This window comes from Camellia sinensis, chromosome 2 (genome assembly GCF_055761805.1).
Source record: "Camellia sinensis isolate YWXY chromosome 2, ASM5576180v1, whole genome shotgun sequence".
Lineage (NCBI taxonomy): Eukaryota > Viridiplantae > Streptophyta > Magnoliopsida > Ericales > Theaceae > Camellia > Camellia sinensis.
In genome coordinates, this window is record NC_138962.1 from 195,133,796 (window position 1) to 195,157,288 (window position 23,493).

The following is a 23,493-nucleotide window of genomic DNA, read 5'->3' on the forward strand; positions in this document are numbered from 1 at the left end:
AAGATGGGGAAAAAGATGTCTCGCGTGCCCGAAGCTACAATCAGCGGGAGCGTCGTCCTCCAACGGATATATGTTCAACTGATATATTTTCTTGTATATATAGAAGTGTTTTGGTGTGAGAAAAAGAATAAGTAAAGAAAGGAAAAATCTGTTATATTGAAATATTCTCAAATATTGTATTGTGCTTCATTGAGTTATATTTTCTGTGAGAAATTTTGTTGAGAGTTTGAAAGAAATTGTAAAAAGATTTTCTATCCCTTATTCATATTATTATTGTAAAAAAGAGAGTGTTTTGTGGGTGATTTTTTGAGATAAAATCACTTGGGTTGGGTGTGACTAGGCACCGGATTCAAAACTAGTTGAGAAATTTTTATGAGTGATTTTTTAGATAAAATTACTTGGTTAGGTGTAACTAGGCACCGGATTCTAAACTAGTCGGAGTGATCGAGATTGGTCACTTGTAAAGCTTCGCTAGCACTCGTGAAGCTAATGGTGTAATTACTATTTGAAAAATAGTGGAGAAATTCCCAAGGAGGATACTTGGGGAGTGGACGTAGGCCCGGTGTGCCAAACAACTATAAATCATTGTATTTGATTTCTCTTCCCTTTGCCCATTTTATTTCATTACTCTATTTTATATTATTGAGCATATTTATTTATTTATTATTTGGATTAATTTTTATTTTGGCAATTTATTTAGAAACCCAATTCACCCCCTCTTAGGTTGCCTACCTGGGATAACAGTAATGCAACAAACTGATAGTCCTAGGATATATAGTTCTGGACTATTAGCCTGGAAATGATGTGTATCACATGTTTGTTTTATCATAAAATTATACATTTAAAAATGACTATTTTAGTGAATCTTACGTTTAATTTGAAAATTATGAAGAACAATAATTTATCAAAAGACCATTTTGTCCTTTTAAATTGTTTACAATGGCAATACCAAATTTGAAGCATATTTTATTTTATTTTATTTTATTTATTTGAATTTTATTTTATTTTATTTTACAAAGACCATTTTTAATTTTATTTAAATACGTATATTTTCATTAATGATTTTGCTAATACAAAAAGAAAAAGAAAAAAAAAGTAAGAGATGACAATTATATATCATAAGATTAATTCACACATGTTTAAAAAATGAAAGAAAAAAATTTATATATTTGAGAGTCAATTTCGTCATTTAATTAGTTAATCTAGAAGTTGACTTAGTACATTTATTTATGTCCCGCATCCCCCGTAAATTTTTATTTTCATTTATTAGTCCGGCCTTCACTTTTCCAATCAAATATTGAACTATCCATTCTGTTGTCCAATCCCATGTCCTAATCTCACCAAACAAACACCCCCAAAGGGTGTAGATTCTCTTGAATTGGTCATTTTAATTTGAGAGAGTGTTTGGATTTGGTAGACCCATTTTTAGGCTAACCTTAGTGATCTGAATTTTTCACTTTTTAATACTCATTACGTTGAATATTAATGCAAAAAATTAAGATGATCAGACACCGATAGTTATATGTTTGAATCACATTTGTATTATAAAAAATGAATGGTTACATTTGAAATTATAATTAGAGTCATGCTACAGACCTCGAATATTGAGGCACGAATTTTTCTCAAATTTGTTTAATCGGTCGTCCGGCCGGTCATCCGATAAAGAGGCTAATAGCCGCGGTCGACAACGTAACAAATGCGGTAGACAAGTGGTTCACCCTGTCGTCCGGGTGGTCGTCCGGCTGTCCGGGTGATCGTCCGGCCAGTCGATCGGTGACAACAAATTCGCGTCATTCGTGCCCGAAGTTCTCGAGGCCTGAAGCATTAGTATTATAATTATCGTTCATTTTTAAAAACAAATGTAATTCAAACATAAACAATCGACATTCAATTATCTTTTTTTTTTCATGAATATTCTACTCAACGAATCTTAAAAAAAGAACGGTCACTAAGGTCAGTCTCAAAATGAGCCTAACAAACCTAAACATTAGAATCTAATCCCCTATAGAAATTTAAGCCTCGTTTGTGAACTATATATTTTAGTTAAAAATCACTAAAAATTGTCAAATCACTTCTTTATATTTTTCTATGCATATATTTTCGTAAAAATTTAAAAAAATTACTAAAATAATCTATTTCTAAACAAGGCCTTAGTGGATGTAATTACAAACTCCCATCAAAGCCTGCAAAAATACGTAGTCAATGACGTATTTACACTTAACAATCTTTGATTGTGCCGTCATAAAATATTCCAATTTTCTTTTGTTAACATGCACTTACAACTCTATAAAGGCAAGCATTTAGAAGTAGAAGCAATTAGAAGCACCAAAACTTTCTCATAGTGAAAAGAAAAAACAAAAAAAAGGCAATTAAGATATCATGGTGTCCCAAACAAAGCCCAAGATTCCAAAAATAGATTTCACCAAAGAAAACTTGAAACATGGCACAAGTTCTTGGATTGAAACAAGCAATGAAGTCAAGTGTGCCCTAGAAGAGTATGGATGCTTTGTGGCAGTGTATGATAGGGTTTCAATGGAGCTTTACAACGAGGTGTTTGGGTCATTGGGAGAGTTGTTTGATCTCCCAAAAGAGATCAAAGTGAAGAACACTTCTCATAAGCCTTACTTTGGGTATATTGGGGATGAGCCTATCATTCCTCTCTATGAAGGCTTTGGCATTGATGATGCACCCACTCTTGAAGGAGCTCAAAGTTTCACAAATCTTATGTGGCCTAATGGAAATGACCATTTCTGGTATAAAACTTTATCTACTTTTTTACAAATAATTTTTCTGAATTAATTACACTAAAAGTATATGCTATGTTACACTTATTTCTCAATTTTTAGTTGTTTCATTTTGATCTCTAAATATTTGGTCTGTTACACTTTAGTCCTAGCATCAATATCGTTCAAAATTAGTAACGAAAAGAGAGATATTTTTGAAATTTTACCAAATACTCTTGCTGATGTTAGGAACTGTCGTATGACATATCGCATATTTTAAGAACAAATGTATTATCGCTTTTCTCAAATGAAAGTGTCAAAGCCAAACTAATTAGAATCAGCACTAGAAGATACAGAAATTCTCTTGTGAGTTGACTAAAGTTGTTTCCCTCATAATTTTTTGGGAAATTTTGAAGGAACGGTTAACAAAATATATATTTTGGAAATTATTTGCACAATTAACTTGATTTTTTCTTAAGAATTAGTATTATGAAAGATACTCTGAAAACGAAATGTGTTGATCAAATTTATTTTGGATGTGACTTGCACCACACCAAATTTAAATCTACACCATACTCTACAGGGTACATAATATTTTTGCTTTCTAATAATTAGTTAGCTAATTCATATAAGAGGACATATTTTTTTTTAAAAGTCACAGAAAATAATGTAGTGCCGACAACAGTGCATTCGTCCAGGATCCACCACTGCATTCTATCCATTTTTCAATGAAATTTTTTATGTTTGTAGCATTATGATTCATATCACTATCAAAAATGCTACGTACATAGAAATAGAATACAAAAATAAAATAAATTTAAGAATACAAAATCAAACACATAATAAAAATGAACTAGTTTAAAAGTAAACCGCACTAACAAATCTTATTGAATTGCTCATTCTCATGTATTCTATGCATTTTTATTTTTTTTTATTTATTTTTTAGTGAAAAATTCATGGATTGGTTAAAAGTTGGCTTTTTAATTTTTTTTTTTTTTTTTTTTTTGACTTTCATTGAAAAAACGTGTAAAAAAGTAGAGAGGTGATTTAATTCAAAATAAGTTAAAAAGCCAAAATTCGACTTTTAACTATGTTCCCAAATTATTATTTATTCATATCACTTAACCCCTTTCTCTCTCTCTCTTGGTTGGTCAGTAAAACCATGCAGTCTTATTCAGTGTTGGTATCAGAATTAGAGAAGATGGTGAAGAGAATGGTATTTGAAAGCTATGGAGTAGAGAAATACTATGATTCATTCATGGAGTCAACCAATTACCTTCTTAGAATCATGAAATACAGAGGTCCAAAAATGGAGGACGAGACCAATGTTGGAGCGGGAGAACATACAGACAAGACCTTCATGACAATACTTCATCAAAATCAAGTGAATGGTCTTGAGTTGAAAACCAAAGATGGCCATTGGATTAGTTTTGATCCCTCACCTTCATCTTTTGTGGTTTTGGCTGGGGATGCTCTTTTGGTGGGTTATTCTTTTCTTTTTCTTCATCTTTTCATAGATTTGCAGAGGGAAAAGAAAAGACGAAAAGAACACAAAAATTTAAAATTTAGCATCTACTTTATTTTTATTTATTTATTTTGCTAGAGGCCCTTCCACCCATGATCATGATCAATTGGTTTTGGTTTGAATGTTTCTAATAATTCTACCATGGTATCTAGGCCTTGTTTGGTTTGTTTTTCAGAAAAAATTTTGGGAAAAATTCTCTACAAACAAATTTTCAAGAGTAATCAAATCAAACAAATTTTTTCAAAAAAAAATTCAAAATTTTGTTTGGTTACCTACTTTCCAAAATCACTCTCTCTCTCTCATACACATCAAATCAATCACTTTTTTTAAAACTCTCTTCCCAAAACAATTTTCTAGGCAAACCAAATAAGTATTCGTACTTTCTATCTCAAAAACTACTTTATAAACACAAACCAAACACACTCCTAATTTTTTCATCTTTTATTTTGCTATCACCTTCCCATGCAATTGGGCTACATAGGTGACGAGTGTTAGGAATTTATCTCATATCTCTTTAAACTACTTATACTTGATCCATATACTCATACTAATAAGTCTTTTTCTTTGAAGTTTCACTTTCTAAGAGTCGGCCCAAGCCATTAAGACCATCTTGGGCTCCCAAATTAGAGAATTGTCCCACTCTTTCCAAAATTTTTGTCATAACTTCAAATTTATTTTGATTTCTCTTATGAAAAATGTCATTTTTTGAAATTCTTATACAGTATCATTACAAGAATTACATGTCAATAACATTTTTATATTAAAAAACGTTTTAATAAATTTTTTATTTTAAAGTGATAAACTCATAATTCTATGACATATTTTCTGTATACATTTTTATTTATATATAGTTAATCTTATTTTATTTTCCCAACATAGATTCATGGATTTGGATATTGACTTTTATTGGAATAGGCTTGGAGCAACAACAGAGTACATTCTCCAAAACATAGAGTGATCATGAGTGGGAAAGAAGAAAGATACTCACTTGGACTATTTGCATTCCAAAAGGAAATGATACATGTACCTCAAGAACTGGTTGATGATCAGCACCCTCTACAATTTAAGCCATTTGATAATTATGGATTACTTGGCTTCTATTACACTGAGGTGGGATCGCGGACCGAATGTTCTGCAAAAGCCTACTGTGGTGTCTGAAATCATTTCTGACCTAGTTTTTCTACGAACACAAAATTCGATCATTAAATTAGACATAGTTCATTGTATCTAATTCATTGATCAAATTTTGTGCGTTTAGATTTTTTTTTTTTTTTTATGATCAAAATAAAGTCCTAGTGCATCTTATGTGATTAAGGTTTGTGGTTATGAGTTATGTAATTTGTTATGTCTTCTGTTTTTGAATGTCTGCATGGGTCTTTACTCATTACTCTCTAGCTAAGAATTAAAAGCCAACAGTTATTTATAGTTGTGAATGTGTTGGCGCAGCCAGAAATTTAGGGATTGTTTGGGATGACCTAAATAAATCTACTTTTTGTCTTTTTACGAAAAGATGTGCAAAAAAATAGAAAGGTGATGTGATAGAAAAAAGATAAAAAGATAAAAATATGGATTATTTTAGTGTTGCCAAACTTGACCTTAGTTTATAGTAGTATTATTTAATTAATCATTATTGATATCATTACATTATATTTTTAGTTTTACAAAATTTATCAAAATAAACTTTCACTTAATATACTATAATATCATATATATCACAAACATAACATTGTAAACACTTATGAACATAAATATGCTATTACTTCAGCGAAACTAAACATGGTGGAACTACAATTTTCAGTCCATCGTACAAAGAGAGTGCGAGGAGATAAATGGACCTTCATATGTGAAAAAACAAGGAAGCTCAAAGTTTCAATTTTCGCTATGTACGGTTCTATAAAATTTAGAACTAAATTGAACTCTAAAAATTTTAGAATCAAACCAAATTAAACTAGGAAAGCACCATACGATTTAATTTGGTTTGAAACCATGATTTTATAAATATTGTCATCATTAACAACACGATCACAACTTACTCAAACATCAAGTAATAAATGATTTTTTATAATTAGTTCTATCATTATACAAAAACACACTTAAAAGAGCACAGAGTCAACAACTTAAAAATATATGAGATACTAATAAAGTAATTGAGTGATTATTATAAATAACAAATTATACATATGTATATATATCTAGATGGTCAAATTCGGTTTCAAACCAAAACCATAACTATAAATGTTAGGATTTTCAATTCTAATTCTGTGCATTGTAATGCAAGTTGGCAATCCCGTTCTAAAGACAAAATCATGATTTTCTGTTTATTCATTTTTTGTCTCATTTGTTTAAATCAATGTTTGAATCAAAAGATCTTGTGCAAGAATGGTTTATGAAGTTGTCCCGCCATTGTCAAAGGGGGAGATTGTTAGGATTTTTATCTTAAAAAATTTAATAATTTGTGTTTTGACAATACATTTCTTGACAAAACTTAATATCATGATTATTGATTTTTTGTTTTCATTATTTTTTTTTTGTCATTATTTTTATTATCATCCTTTTAGTAATATGTTGCAGGTGAGGCAAAAAGAAAGAATTGGTGGGTGACAGAGTCAAAAGCTGAGGCTAAAGAGAAAGAAAAGTTTAAGTCAAAAGATAATAATTCCTTTTAAAACTTTTAGATTTGGCATGATTTTGTTTAGTCTTTAGTGAAGAAAACATATCTTTTCTTTGTAGTATAAAAATGGGCTTCTTATCTAAAAATCCTAAGTGATTCGTGATTAGATCAAGATTTAATTGTATCAATTTCTAAATAATTAAAACTAACAATCTAAATCATCAAGCACGTATGAAAATGATTTAGATTGTTGTTTCAGATACAATAAATAGACACAAACGATTTTTACATGAAAAAAATCACTATTAGAGTACCTCCAATTGTGATTAAAAAATCACGGGCGAAACTCCACAAATCAATCCACCATGAAGGAAAGAAAGAATACAAAATACCCAAACAAATTATCCAAACTCTATCAATTTGTCTTCAATGATTTGTATATCTTTCACCGCAACCTTCGTCTCAGAATTGATTAGATTGATGTTGATTCCACAACATCAACGTCGACTCAACGACTGCGCACAACTTCGAACACCTTCGAACACTCCAATCTTGAATCTCCGGGTTCCACTGATTAAGAATACTCTTGAAGATGATCACTCAAACAACCCTTTGATGTGAATTACCAAACCATATGAGTTTAATACTCAAGCAAACATCAAAGAAAAACTAGAAAAACAGCCCCAAAAGAAAACCCTAGAGCCCCCAAAACAAATCTAAAAGCATTAAACCTAAAAACGGACTTAAACACATATATATAGAAAATAGGGGCCGCGTACCTCGCTCGAGAGCAGGACTTGCCGCTCGAGTGGAGTCACTAAAACGTGTGCGATAAAACAAAACAATGCTCGAGCGCAAAAACACGCCTCCCAGTAGTTTTACAGACAAGCCAAACTACTGAGAAGGTCCAAACTCCACTCGAGCGCATCTTGGCCTGCTCGAGTGGGACAAGCAAAAACCAAGGAAAAATTACAACTCTATTAAACTAAGTTTGTTCACGGAATTGGCAACAAGGTAGAACCTAACAATCTTCCCCTTTGTCAATTCCCGAACAAAACTTTTCTAACAATTTTTTCCTAGCAAACATACGCACTAGACACACTAAAAAAAACAAACACAAGATCCGGCCTATCAGACACAAAACAAAATCCACAAAGGCCCAATTTGATTGAGAAACATTTGAACAATGTAGAACCATTCACCTGTGAAACAATGATCAACATACTACAAAAACCAAAACTGTGGAACTCAATAAGATAATAAAAAGCAACCAATGTATAGGAGATATGAAAACTCAAAAATCCAACTGTAACAGTTCTAAACAAAATGAAACAAAACCTAACTGTAGCAGTTCTAAACCAAATGAAACAAGTAGCAATTCTAAACCAAATGAAACAATGTATCCAAAAATTAAACAATGTATCCAAATCTTCTCCCCTTTTTTGTCCGGGAGACAAATAGGAACAAAAAGCAACACTGCCCAAGAAAGATCACAATCAAGGATCAACCGGTGAGGGATGAGGCGGCTGCAACTAAAGCAAAGAAATAATCTGATCTGGCTGTAGAATGGTCTGTGCAGCGGATTGTTCAATATGGCCAAGCCGACCATCGAAAGCATCCAGACGAGCATCCATGTGAACCAACCGCTAAGTCATGGACTACTCAAAGCGGCGAAGCTGGTCACGCATAATTCGGGGAGGTACAACTGGCTCCTCTGCGCCTGCTGTGGCAGCATCAAGCTCAGCCTCCTCTGCCATAAGATCATCATCACCTATAGAAGAAAGACCTGCCCTAGATGACTCTTCCTTAACATGCGCACAACTTTGAGACACGGTTTTCTTAGTGAAAGGTTTAATAGGAGTGGTATACTCATCATCCTCATAAATCGGGACCTCAAGTCTAAACAGAAGACGGTTGATCAAACAACCATAGGGCAACCCTAACTGTTTGTTCCCAATAACGACAATCATTGTGCAAAGGATAAGGGTGGCAAAGTTAATGGATAATTGGTGATCAATGCAATATAAGGCATAACCTTGCTCTTGGTTAATTTCAGAGCTATAAGTGGTGACAATGAGATTGGCGCACACTATGAGATTGAGCAACCTAAACTTAGGAAGGAGCTCATTCTGCTTGATGAGAGCCCCTTGAATCTAGGTGCGAGGTGTACCACATAATGCAATGGCCACCTCGCTGAAGTCACAATCAAGACGAACAAAGAAGGGATACCTAGAATGAAGAACTGAACCAATGCCGAGGAGAGAGCGGATAAGGTCCTGGTCAACAAAAATTTCTTTAGACCGAACCCAAGTTTTAAAAAACTGCCCTATGTCATCAACACCTTCGATGTTGCAATAAAATTCCCTTACCTAATCTAATTTTTGACACACGAAAAAGGAAAGGACTAGGTCACCTCCTAGGGGATGAAACAAGACCTAATCGAGATAGACTCAAAGGTGTTTGAATGCACATTACGCTCAAGATGAACTGTTCGGGATAGGAAGGCTTCCCTATAGTTTTTGGCTTTGAAAACAAAAGGAAACTTGTCTGAGTTAAACTGTGGACAGGTAGCGGTGGACTTCCGGCGTTTAGAGGTTGACATGGCTAAACCAACCACACCCAAACCAACAACATCCCCCCTTCCCAAAAAAAAAAAAACAAACAAACAAACCAAAAAATCACAATAAGAACAGAAAACCATTAGTGACATAATTCAATTAGACAAAATGCAATGAAATAATAGCAATACCCAGAGCTGTAGAACCAAATTTCAAAATGCATAACCTATCAGAGCATAATTCATGAGGAAGGAAAAATAATCACAATAACTCAGTAGCAGCAAATGAGCACACAATTGGCAGAAAAAACTTGACAAAGAGACAAGTATGTAAACAAGCTTATCAAGGATCAAAAACATGCCCAATCTCACCGATGTAGCATAGAATGACATTGCCAAGTTAAAAAACCTACTGTGTAAACATGGAAACAAGTGAACAAACCACAGACAAAGCACAAAGAAACAAAGAAACCCTAACACAGACCGAAAGAGAGAGAGAAAGAGCAAAGGAAATAACAAAAAAAAAAATTGGGGTGAGAAACTTACCAGAGATGAATTAGATGAGGAAAAAAAAAAGAGGGATAACCAAATCAAAGCCTAAGCGAGTCGCAATCGAAGCCCTAGGAGAGAGAGAGAGAGAGAGAGAGAGATAATCGCAAAAAGAGAGAAAAAACTGAGTCTGAAACGACGGGTGACAGATTATATACTAAGGCTTACCACTCAAGTGTAAGACTGTAGACACCCCATTTTTGACCGACCTTAAGACTCAGACGTCACCAACTGAGCGCTCGGTGATGTTGCATATTGTGCTCGTTCTGAGGTTGTGGAGTCTCGGCTGCGAGCCTTGCCTCCGGACTTCAGGGCTCTTTTGTGCTTTACCTCAGTTTACGAACCAGGTCCTGCTTTCTCTGTTTTCTCTTCCCGAAGGGAGGGAGAGGTCTCGTAAACCATCTCTCAGCGGCCGTAGACTACGTTTCGTGGTTGTAGGCCATTTTTCCCGTTTGGAAGCCAGTTTCCAGTTTTCAGAGCCATTGGCCGTGTGCCTCGGTTCGGGACTGCTTAACTACCTCTGTTTGCTCTGGTTTTTGGCACGCACCTTGCTTCCTCCATTTTGAGGGACACTGTGGCCCGGGAGACCACCTTCGTGGTCATACGCCACTTCCGGTGCCTAACAGCCTATTTTTGGGGCCCTGGACCGCGCGTTTTGGCCCTCGAACCCTCGTTTTGCATCGGTTAGGGTTCATTTTTGGCAGGGACCTTATTTTCACTGTTAGGGAGGGGGTAGTATGGTGGCCGGCCACCTTTTCCCCTGAAAAACTAGTTTTCTCATTTTCTCTCTCCAAAAGCCGATTTTTCTGACAGAAAGCTGGTTTTTCTCACTTTTGAGCCACAATTTCTGGCTTTTCATACCACCATTGTGTTGTGCTCATCTGGGAGGCCACCAAAATAGGTAGGCCGGCCAATAATTCCTCTTGACCCTTTTGAACCCCTCTAAAAAGCTGGTTTTTCTCTCTCTTGGGTCACTTTTTTTGGTTTTTCACCACAGGACTATGTTCTACTCATCTGGGAGGCCACCTTTTTGGGTAGGCCGACTAGCAATTTTGCTTGACCCTTTTGACCCCTAGTCGGTTGACCAGAGGGAGTGGCCAGCCGGCAACCTTAGCTGGTCGGCCAGCTTTCTGTTTTTTGCTCTTCTCAAGTGCAACACAACTGTGCCAGCTATGAAACACTTGACCCACTGTCCGAGGGTTTTGTCCTTGTTTTGGTCCTTAAAAGGGGGTTTTGACCCCTTTGCTTGGTTGGTAGGAGGAGTTTGACCCTTTTGGTCTAGCTTCCTCAAGAAGTTGACCCCTTTGGTCAAGCTTCTTTTAGAAGCTTTGAACCTCTCTCTTGCCTTCTCCAAGAAGCCTTACTTCTCTCCCTCTATATAACCAACTCTCCATCTTCATTTGCAAGGGTTAGAGAAAAAAGTTTGGCCAAGGCACATGCACTCCACCCTCCATAGCCTTCTTCTCTAAAGCTCCAAACCCTAATTTTCTTGGCCATTTACACTACACCTCTCAGCCTAACACCTCCACCATCCATTCCAGCACCTTGGAACTCATTTTCAGAGGTTCAAAGCTCACTTTCTTGGTCCGAGGTTGGCTGCATTGCTGTGCTACAAGGGTAAGTCCTCATTTCTCCCATTTTTGCATTATTTTGCTCTATACCTTAGCTCTATTTGTAAGAATTTTCGAGCCTTGGTGTAAACTGAAAATAGTCTTATTTTGAGCTCCTCTTCATGTTTGTTTCAAAGTACTTTTCTGTTTGAGGTCTCCTACCCCCTTGTATGCTTTATCTCTCTTTTAGGGCTTATTTTGCATGATATATTAGCCTTATTTGTGAGCATTTTTGGACCTCTACCTAAACTGAAGAAAGTTTTGTTTTGACCTCCTCTTTAAGTTTGATTGAGGTCACTTTTCTGTTTGGAGTCATTTTCTTCCTTGCATACTTCATTTCCCCATGATTTGAGCCATGCATATGAGCATTTGCATTGGCCTTGTTTTGGCCCCTTAGCCACTGAAATCCAGTGGATTTTCAGTGGCCTTGATGTGTCTTTGAGCCCCAAAATCATAGAGGGGTGACCCTCTCACCCCTCATTCTCTTTACTAGCATTGTTGGCCTTCCAAAGGGACTCTATTTTGCATGCATTGAAGTCATGTTTCAGACCTCATTTTGTGAGTTTTATGGTCTACATAAGCTCTGTCCGGAGCCCATTTTGTCATATTTTATGTCTATGATGCATGTGTAGAACAATCCCCCTCAAGGCCTTTCAAAGGGTTTTTCATTTGCATGCTTCCTAGGTTAATTTCAGGGCATTTTTGGTGAGTTTTAGGGCTGTCATAACTCATTTCCAGAGGTGATTTTTCCATGTTACATGTCTATCTTGTATGTGCTTAATAACCCCTTTGTAAGGCCCTCCAAAGAAGCCCCTCATTTTTGCATGCATTGGCTGCATTTCAGTGATTATTCGGGCATATTTTGGCATGTTTTATTCACTGCTTTTTGGCTGGTTTGATGAGTTCTCATTTGCTTCATATACATGCCATGTAAACCATGCTTGTTAGCCAATGTTGCATGCTATGTTAGTCCATCATGTTAGCATCTTTTAGCCATGCTTTAAACCAGAAATGTGCATATTTTGGGACTGCCTTGGCTCTGTCTTTATACTTCATGATCAAATAATGCTTGCTTTGTGCGCTTGTGGTTCAATGCATGTGCTTAGTTTTGAGTTTCGAGGCTTATTCCATGCATCGGGTGCCATATTTCCATGTTTCGGGACCATTTAGCATCATGTTTCAGTGCTGAAATTTACATGTTTGAATGCCATCTTGCATCCCTTGTCATGCCTTGGTAGAGTGGTATTTTATGCCTTAGGTTCGGTCCTCGGTTTGCGTACATGTGTGCACGCATTTCGGTTGTCTCATTTTCATCTAACAGCCACTGATGTGAGTGTGGCTGAGATCCATTCATGTTGGTGTAAGTCCATCGTGCATTGTATATGTCATTTCGGTCCATAGCATTGCGTATGCTAGGTTGTATGTTAGAGCATTGTGTATGTCATGTTGCATCGAGCATTGTGTATGCCATTTCATAGCATTGCGTATGCTAGGTTGTATGTTAATCGCATTGTGTATGCCATCTCATTTGCATCATGTTTGGGATAGGAGTTTGCCCAAGCACGGGAAACGAGGTACGTTTCGTACTTCGAGTGACGGAATGTGTCTCAATTCCCTGTCGCCGACACTCCGGATTACCCATGATGGAGTTTAGGTCTTGTTGTGTTTCTATGTGCATTCATTTCATATTAAGTCGTGCAATTCGACTCCTCGACCATCATGCATCGATATGCGTGATTGGTGACACGAGGATCGAGGACTACACTCCCCAAAGAGTAGTCATGCATATATATGTGAAAATACTTTGCCATGCCCCTTTGTTGCTCTCTGTTGCAGTAAATCAGAAATCAGCGGCCTTCTGGAGCTTTGCACAATATTCCGAGAAAAATTGCAAACAGAGGCAAACCGGGGCATCGCAATGGATTTCCGCACAAGGCAACTCAAGCATACATCATTCATCATTCGGAATAAAAGTTGAGACAGTCCGTGGATTTGCGTGCTAATTTATCTGCTTTCCTAGATTAATCTGTTAATTAATTTGGATTTTTGTAGTTATTCGGACTGTACTATTTATTCGGAGTGTATATTATTTATTCGGACCCTACGAGCGAGGGCAATGTTGTAATAAGTGTGCGTGTGTGTGATGTATGTCTTCCAACCCCACGTCTTTCTCCCTTTTATTTACCAGCTTATGATGGTTAGATTAGGGCATGTTTCAATTAGCATACTTATGGTCGCATGTTTGCATTCATTCATCTGTCTTGCATGCACCGGGCTCGGCACACCATACTAACTGCATTTATATTTCAATTCCAAATTGAATGTGTCTTAGCTGTAGCATCATCATATGCCATGTTTAGAATAGCCGAGCCTATTATAGTTGCATTTTTGCATGTGTTGCATTAGGCATTTCTGTATAGTTAGGATCATGCATGGATTTCTAACATAGCTTCTGTTTTGGCTTGGAGTACTCGGTAAGTTTTATGCTTTAGCATCCTTGTATGCGTGTGAGTGACTGCCATGATAGCATGCTTACCATGAGGCTACGTGCTTATGTGATATAACTGCCTGAATACCTGTGGGTGAAGGTTGGGTTATTTGAATTGGAACAATTCGTTAATTGTGAGTTTTAAGCCCACTAGATAGTGGCAAAATCATGTTTTTCAAGCCCATCCGAGGGTGGCAAATCCACGTCTTAGCCTACTTGCGAGTAGCAAACCATTTTCAAAATAAACAAACATGAAATGTTTTGTTCCAATTCAGGCGATCCAGTCTATACTTGTATGTTGTGCGCATCACATAGTAAATCTAGGCTAATAACCGAAATAAGAACGCATAATGTTTTCAAAACTAGATATCATGGTTAGTAGAGGCCGATCTTTGATCGGGCGAGAGGGAGTGCTCACGAAGTGACCTTCCCCAATCGCACCCAAGTTCCCGAGCCTAGGCAACTTTGGTGATGACGGACACATGGCCTTAGGCAACGAGTCAGGGTTTTCTAAATTTCCCCAAAATAAAATATTTAGGTAGCGACTCTGTATCTGGCAAAGCAGTCCATGTTTGGCACTTCTTTCAAAAAATCTATTTTCAAAAACGATTTGTCGGATTTGGACTCTTTGATGAATCATCGATCTTGCATTGCACTCTGCGAGATTAGATACAGGACCGTGACACAAATTGAGTCTGAACTGTAGTGAGGCCCGAGGGCGCGTCTACAAAGACACACCGCTCGAGCGGACTCACTTATGACGTCTCTTCGCTTGAGCGTAAGAAAAAAACGCTCGAGCGTAAAAAACCTACTTTCAGAATCTCGCGCACTCTGTAAAAGTACTGGATGAAGTAAAAACGCACTCGAGCGATAAATTGTCCGTTCGGGCAGAGAAGAAAAATCAACAATGCCAAAAAAACGCCCTTCTAAGAAAAAACAACCAGCTCACACTACCAAGTGGGACCTGAAACAAAAGAAAGTGAGCACAAGAGCAAGTATGTGACACTAAGATGAGATAATCCACAAAACATGAAGCCCGCAAACTCGCAATTTTGACAACATAAAACATAATAACATGAGCAAGTCAGATAAAAATTGATCAATGAGCATAAGCTACATGGGAATGCACAACCCAAAGACAAACATGAGAGCTCACATAATGAATGTGTGTGTGTGTGTGCAATCCTTGAGAGGCCACAGAGCTAGAGTTAATCTACATAGTGATCGGATGGCTGAACCTCCGGCAAGAGGAACTAAACATCATTGAAAAAAGTCAAACCACTAGAAATTAAGGGTATTTGTTGAGTAAAAATGGAGGCTCCCCTCAATCAACGAGTCCTTTTTTTTTAACTTTTTTTGCTTGTAAACACTCACTGGTGGCATGCACGCTCAAGAGTATGGAGACCAAACCAAAGAAGCATGAAATCAATAAGGATGGCCTGGTTGGTGCCTCTGAAGTAGCCTTTTCCTAATGCCCGGACTTCAATGAACTGAGAGAGGAACCGTGGAAGTGAAAAACGATGGTAGATGATTAAGAGACTCAACATCACCCATGATATGCCAGTATAGATCAATTCCTCTGAAAAGTATAAACGACATTGTTAAAGGTCTATAGAGAACTTTGATCACTTGTGTGGAAACCCCTGCAACAGCTTATCTCAAGAATGTGTATAGAATGAGATCATGAAGTCAATGATCATGGGCATTCAGAATTAGCTATGAACAAAGAAAAATGAAATCTTGCAAGCAGCATGAGAGGTGTTCATATGAGTGTAAATGCAGAGATGACAAAATCAATGACAATGAGATTATAACATCCAAGTACACATAAAGCTGATCACTCTCACCCACTCTTGTAACAGGTCACACCCTAGTGACTAAGCACAACACCCAAGGTCTTTCTAAGGAACTCAAACCTAAGAAGATCAAGGGGTTTTGTAAAAATACCAGCCTTTTGATGCTCAATGGGTACGTGTTCAAGAACGACGCGGCCCTCTTCCACTAACTCTCGAATAAAATGACGACGAATGTCAATGTGTTTGGTGCAAGAGTGTTGGACTGGATTTTTAGAAATATTAATGGCACTAGTATTATCACAGAAGAGGGTGAGAGTGTTCTGGTCTATACCATAATCATGAAACATTTGCTTCATCTACAACATTTGGGTATAACAACTCCCTACAGCAATGTACTTAGCTTCAGCGGTCGAAAGAGAGATGGCATTTTTCTTTTTGGCTATGACAGGCAACCAAATTATTTCCAAGGTAAAAACACCCTCCAGGTGTGCTCTTACGATCATCAACACACCCTGCCCAGTAGGCATCAGAAAAACCAGTGATTTCAGCTGTAGTGTCAATCGAGAACCAAATCCCATAACCCAATGTCCCATTAACATACTTAATGATGTGTTTGACTGCAAGAAGATGAGACTCTTTAGGATAGACTTGGTAACGGGCACAAACACCTACACTAAATGCAATGTCAAGACGACTAGTTGTAAGTTACAATAGACTCCCTATCATACTCCTATAAAGGATATGATCAACATCAGTACCAGATGAATCTTTGGAAAGGTGAAGACTGGTGCTCATAGGAGTACGAGCATGTTTGGCCGACTCTAGACCGAACTTTGGCACAAGGTTTTTGGCATATTTAGTTTAAGAAACAAACATACCCGAAGGAGATTGTTTAATTTGAAGACCTAAAAAATAAGACAACTCTTCAATCATGCTCATCTCAAACTCATGTGTCATGCAATCCAAAAAATATTTCACAAGATGATCAACAGTGGATCCAAAAACAATATCATCGACATAAATCTGAGCAACAAGTATATGAGACTTAATATGTTTCACAAATAAAGTCTTGTCCACACTACCCCTTTGAAAGTCATTATCAAGAAGAAAGGCAGTAAGTCTATCATACCAAGCCCGAGAGGCTTGTTTCAACCCATACAAAGCCTTATCTAACTTGTAGACATTTTGGGTCCTCAAACCCTGTTGGTTGCTGAACATGGGCCTCTTCTTTCAGGTACCCATTCAGAAAGGCACTTTTCACATCCATTTGAAACAATTTGAACCCAAGAAAGTAAGCAACTCCAAGTAAAATATGAATAGATTCAAGACGTGCAACTGGGATAAACGTCTCATCATAGTCAACACCCTCTACTTGAGTATAGCCTTGAGCAACCAACCTAGCTTTATTTTTAACCACAGTACCATTCTTATCAGATTTATTTTTAAAGATCTACTTGGTACCTATCACATTCATGTCTTTAAGTCTAGGAACAAGACTCCAAACTTTGTTACATTCAAATTGACCTAACTCTTCATGCATAGCATTGACCCAACTATCATCCAGTAAGGCCTCTTTTATATTCTTAGGTTCAATTACGAAAACATAACACATATGAGATACCTTTTCCCGAATTTGTCTTCGGGTTTTCATTCGATCTAAGACACTTCCAATCACCTGTTGAGTCAGATGATTCAGTTTCATCCTTGCTGATGGTTTGAATTCTAGACTTGTAGTGACAGGAGCATCAAAAGTGGTGTCTCTTTGTGCACTCTTTGGACTCAGACTTACCTTAGAAGTTGATGCTGGCTTATCTTCTTGTGCTTGGTTTTCTGTTTCTCCTTGACTTTGTGGTTTAGTGTCCAGGATTGAAGACTCATCATTTTCTTCCTCATTTAACGCTGAAGTAGGAGAACCTGTGTCATCTATAACCACATTGATCGATTCCATTAAAGACAAAGTACGCAGGTTATAGACACAAAAAGCTCTACTAGAGGTTGAATACCCTAGAAAAATATCTTCATCACTTCGGGAGTCAAATTTGTCCAAGGGCTCTCTATCTTTGAAAATATAACATTTACTTCTAAAAGTTTTGAAGTATTTTACATTATGTTTCAATCCCTTTCACAATTCATATGGAGTTTGTAAAGTGTCGGCCCTTAAATACACACGATTTACAAGATACACAACAATATTTAAGGCTTCAGCCCAAACCTTGAATGAACTTTCTTACTAAAGAGCATGACCCTAGCCATCTCTTGAACAACCTCGTTCTTCCTCTCAACAACTCCATTTTGTTGTGGAGTGATCGGTGCAGAAAATTCATGCTTAATTCCATGCATATCACAAAAATCCGAAAATGAACTATTTTCAAACTCACGACCATAATCAGTTTGAATTCTTATGATACGCCCAATGGAAACACCTTATTCATTTTGGATTTTAAGGACTAAGGCCTGGAAAGTATCAAACGTATCAGATTTTTCTCTTAAAAAATTTACTCATGAATACCGAGTATAATCATCAACGGTTAAAAAAATGTATCTTTTACCTCCAATGCTTTCAGTACGAGTAGGTCCTATAAGATCCATATGAACCAATTCAAGAGGACGTTTGGTCGTGAAACTATTCACCTTTTTATGAAGAGCATGAGTTTGCTTCCCAAGTTAACACGGACCACACACATTGTCATGACCCGAACCCGCCCCCGTGGGTTAAGGACATAACCGGCCAGTAATCATGAGATTACCTACGGCCTCAAACCAAACCAAACGTATTTTAACAGAGTCAACGAGGGCCAAACGGAAGCAATTTAAAACTCTGTCCATAGAGCTGTGCTTACATGGCACATCATAACAAACCATACATATGCACATTAATAACTCACAACAGAAGTACAGTACCATGAAGTTCTGTACAAACAGGATAATCCAAAACTAAGTCAACCCATGAAAACTATATACAAACATGTTCAAAGACTTCACCAACATGACAACACAAAACAAAATGGCAAAAGGCGAAGACGAGTCTCGTGCGTGAGACACAAGGGCTGACTCTTCAAAACCTTTGTTGTTTCACACATACTTCACTGGGGCTGGGTTTGGACTTCTCTTGACTCACCTACAAACACATGAATGAGCGAGAACGGTAACCTAGTAAATAATATCAAATAAAAGAGTTATACAAACGGTATGTAGAACAACATGCTTCAAACGGCCTTGGGCCCAATTCATATTTCTATTTAACATATATATATATACACACAATTTAAGTCAAGTGACTGTGGTTCCAAACATACTGGCCTTTGGCTCATTTAACTTTCATTCATGTCAAACTGGCCTCTGGCCCATTCAACTTTCATTTATGTCAAACTGGCCTCTGGCCCATTCAACTTTCATTCATGTCAAACTGGCCTCTAGCCCATTCATGCATGTCAAACTGGCCTCTGGCCCATTCATTCATATCAAACTGGCCTCTGGCCCATTCATGCATATCAAACTTTCATTTGTGTCAAAACGGCCTTTGGCCCAATCATTTATGTCAATCGGCCTTCGGTCCAATCATTCATATCAATCGGCCTTCGGCCTAATCATTCATGTCAATCAGCCTTCGGCCCAATCATTTATGTCAATCGGCCTTCGGCCCAACCATTTATGTCAATCGGTGTCCACCATTCAAATTAATGAATTTACAAAACTTACATAGCAGTAAACAATTGGACAACAACATATTTCAAATATCTTGTTAAGATATTACTCACAGTGATCGGCTTGTGGATTTGCCTTGGAGCTTGACCCTACACATCATATAGCACATATGGGCTACAAACGATTCAATCCATTCTTTAATTCACATATTCCTCTTTAGACTTCATTCTTATCTCTTTAACTCAATTACAATGTTTAATGCATGCCTAAGAGTGCTTGCAAGTGAAAGAGAACAGAAAACGAAACAAAGGACGATCACACAAAATTTTTAGAAACAGGGTCCCCGCTCGAGCGTCAACTTCCCCGCTCGAGCGGACCCAATAGGTCTGCAAAAGTTCTGGTTGCATCAAATTCACGCTCGAGCGTGAACTCGGGCGCTCGAGCGGAAGGTCTGTCTACATAGCTCCACGCTCGAGCGTCAACTTCCCCGCTCGAGCGGACACTAGGTCTGCAAAAATATGCTGGGAGCACGAATTCTACGCTCGAGCGGCGGTTCTCCCGCTCGAGCGAACATCAAATTTTTTGGGTTTTTCCAGCAGTGTTCTTGAGCTTCAATTTGATGTTCAAGGGTTCCAAATGCATGATTTCAGTCCCAAAAACATATAAACACATTATATTGTATCAGAGTGTAAGAATATTACATCAAATTGTTCAAAGTCAACATCTAATTCTCAATCAACTCTCATTTCTTTAGTATGAACAAAACTCATGTCTTCAAACTTCACATATGCTTCATTTCTTCAAGAATCAAACATGCATGTAAGTTTTGGCTTCCAATTCGAGTTCAAATGGTACAAATAAGGCTTATGATCATGGAACTTATGAAAACCATGCATGCATGTGAGATTTGATGCCCAATTCCTCTTGTTCAACATGGCTCATGCATGAATATGCAAAACTATAGCAATCATGCACATGCATGCTCATATAAACTCCCAATTCAATAAATTCAACTCAAATTATGCCCTTAATCACAAATAAACCTTGAACTTACAAAATTACAAATTCAAATTTATGAATTCAAGATCAATTACCTATCTAGGGGCTCAATTTTTCCAATCAATAGCAAGTTCTTGAGTATAGCTTCAAGATTATCAAGCTTCAAGACCAAACTTGAATTATCTCCCCTCTCTCCCTCTAATTTCAGGTCTCTCTCTCTCTAGAGAGTTAATTTTAGCCAAAGATAAAATAAAAGAGGGAATTGAACATATCATGGCCCCTTATACAACCTCACTCAAGCACATTATTTTAATATAAGATAATTGAGCATTAAGTCATTAATTTAATTCGATTAATCTGACCCGAATCAATTTCTAACTAAATTTCACCGTAGGCTCTAAAAATTACGCTAATCACAATGGCGTAATCAATTTTGAGTTCTGTGGCCGATAAGGCCTCCAATCGAATTTTCAAAGTAGATAATCAAACAGATATTCCTATGATGAACAGATAGAAATTCAAAACCACATATATTCACATAATTGGCATACATAATCATACTAGACACATAATCCTACTCACATTAAGGACCAATTAACATAATACAGAATAGGGGTCTTACACACATGGTTCACATTTTTACCCATTTTGGGTACTCCTCTCACAAGCTCTTTACTGGCAATCTTAGTTAGGTCTTTGAAATTCATGTGACCTAATCTTTGATGCCACAGGTCAATGTTACTTATAACAGCCGAATGACAAGTAAGATCACTAGTGGTAACAATCCCATAGCAATTATCAAATGTGCGAACCCTATGCATGACAGTATTTCCTTTCTTATCCAAAATTTCACATTTATTTTTTGAAAATAATACTTTATGGTGGGAATCACACATTTGACTAATGCTTAACAAATTAGCTTTAAGGCCGTCAACAAGCAAAACATTTTCAAGTTTAGGAAGACCATCAACACTTATAGAGCCCTTACCAATGACTTTAGAAGTGCCACCATCTCCAAAAGTAACAATTCCTCCTTCATATTTATCAAGAGATGTGAAGTAGGATTTGTCACCTGACATGTGATGAGAGCACCCACTATCAAGATATTACATGTGTGAGTCACGTGCTTTTAGTGCAATGTAAACAACGAAACACGTTAAGTCGCACTTTCTAACCCATATCTTTTTGGTCTTAGCGGAAGTAGGACTGGCAGTCTTGGTAGACGTCTTAGCGTTGTGAACACCCTCATGAATCTTGATGTTCCGCCTAGACATGTAAGGTTGTCTCCTAACCTAAGGAGTATTAGAATTTCTACCCTTTTTAGACACTTTACTAAACAACTCAAAACAATAAGGACGAATGTGGCCATACCTTCCACAATGATGACAAACAAACACAGGTTTTACCTCCAGTTTGTCAATCTTACTCCCTTTGGGTTGATGAAGAGAAGTATCACCCCTGAGCTTTCCCTTTGCTTGAGTCTTCAGGTCATGTGATGCAGAGATCTATCCCTTTTGAAGTGTTGTAGCAGTATAGCCTATCCCACTTTTATCACCACTCATTTTTTGAGACCTGATGATGACTTCAAGTGTCTTTGACCCTTTATTCCACATATCAATTATGGCTCTAGCAACTTTGAGTTTTTCCTCTTTCTAACCAATCAACTCTTCCAATGTGGCTTGTGACATCTCAAGGATTTCAATCTTCTCTTCAAATGTAGCATAGATGCTTAAAAGTTCATTCATTTCGGTTTCATAAGCTAGAAGCTTTCAGCAGAGGTCTTGCTTGTCATTTGAGATCTTGATGACATCCCTTTTTGCAGAATCAATCTCTCTCTTTAGCTTGACATTCTCTCTTTCACATGCTTTGAGCTTGAGAGTGAGTTTGTCATTGATCTTTGACAAATTCAGAGGTTCATCATAAAGCTTTTCATAAGCTTGTTGTAAGTCATCACCATCAATCTCATCATTGTCTTCCGAGGTTTCATCATCTTCTTTTTGCTCCTTTTTCTCATGGACCTTATCCAGTTGAGCAACTAAGGCATGAAAATTGATAGATGGTGGTGAAGATGACTCTCCTCTTTTATGAAATTGACTCAAAATGTCTCATGCATCTTTGACCTTTGTACAGTGAGCAATCCATTGCTGTTCTTCGTCAGAAATTGCTTCACGAATGGTAGTCAGAACTCTTTGATTACTCGGATTGTCAGCTCTTTCAACATCCTCTTCAATGGCTTACCAGCCCTCAGGGTCATAAGCTCTCAGAAACATCCTCATTCTGATCTTCCAGAACAAGTAATTACTCCTATCAAAGGTAAGAGCACGGTGCAGATTCTGACCACAAGCAAATTCCACTAGCTTTGGAGGAGGTTGAGTGACAATAGACTAGAATGCCATGTAAGTACTATCTCCATCTTCACCGGATTCAATTTCTTCAGGTTCTTGCTCTGACCCGCTTTTATCATCCCAAGTCACTATATAGACTTTTTTCTAGTTCTTTTTTTATGGACATTCAAGAGCAATATCTCCGAACCCTTGACATTCGTAACATTTGACACCTTGCCCCTTCACAGTTTTCTTTTCAGTTTTTGGAGCAATTTTTGGTGGAAAAGTTTTGGGTTTTTCATTACTCTTATCTTTTGAAATAGGGTCCTTGAAATTAGGCTTCTTTTTCTTTAAAATTTGTTTGAACTGTTTAGTAAACATAACCGTCATTTCAGACTCTAGATCAAACTCAATCTCAAAGGTCTTTGCAATCTTATGAGCACTAGTAAAAGCCACACTATCTTTTTGTTTTTTTCTTAGAAATCTAGTGGGCTTCATAAGTCTGCAAGTTTCCAACCAACTGATCAAGCTTGAGGGTATCAACATTCTGAGCCTCCTCAATAGCTGTAACTTTTGATTGGAACCTCTCGAGTAAAGACCTCAAAATCTTTCCAACAACCTTAGCTTCAGGGATTTTTTCACTGAGTGTGAAACACGAATTTACGA

General features: G+C 37.2%; 1 protein-coding gene across 1 annotated transcript; it reads left to right on the forward strand.

Annotated features, from left to right (window-relative positions):
* The first annotated feature begins 2,253 nt into the window (after positions 1 to 2,253).
* LOC114318105 (putative 2-oxoglutarate-dependent dioxygenase AOP1) lies at positions 2,254 to 5,673 on the forward strand. The gene is made up of 3 exons (XM_028264968.2): positions 2,254 to 2,753; positions 3,879 to 4,203; positions 5,164 to 5,673. Exons 1-3 carry the CDS (start codon positions 2,380 to 2,382, stop codon positions 5,404 to 5,406), a joined length of 942 nt encoding a protein of 313 aa, XP_028120769.2. The 5' UTR covers positions 2,254 to 2,379; the 3' UTR covers positions 5,407 to 5,673.
* The last annotated feature ends 17,820 nt before the right edge of the window (positions 5,674 to 23,493 follow it).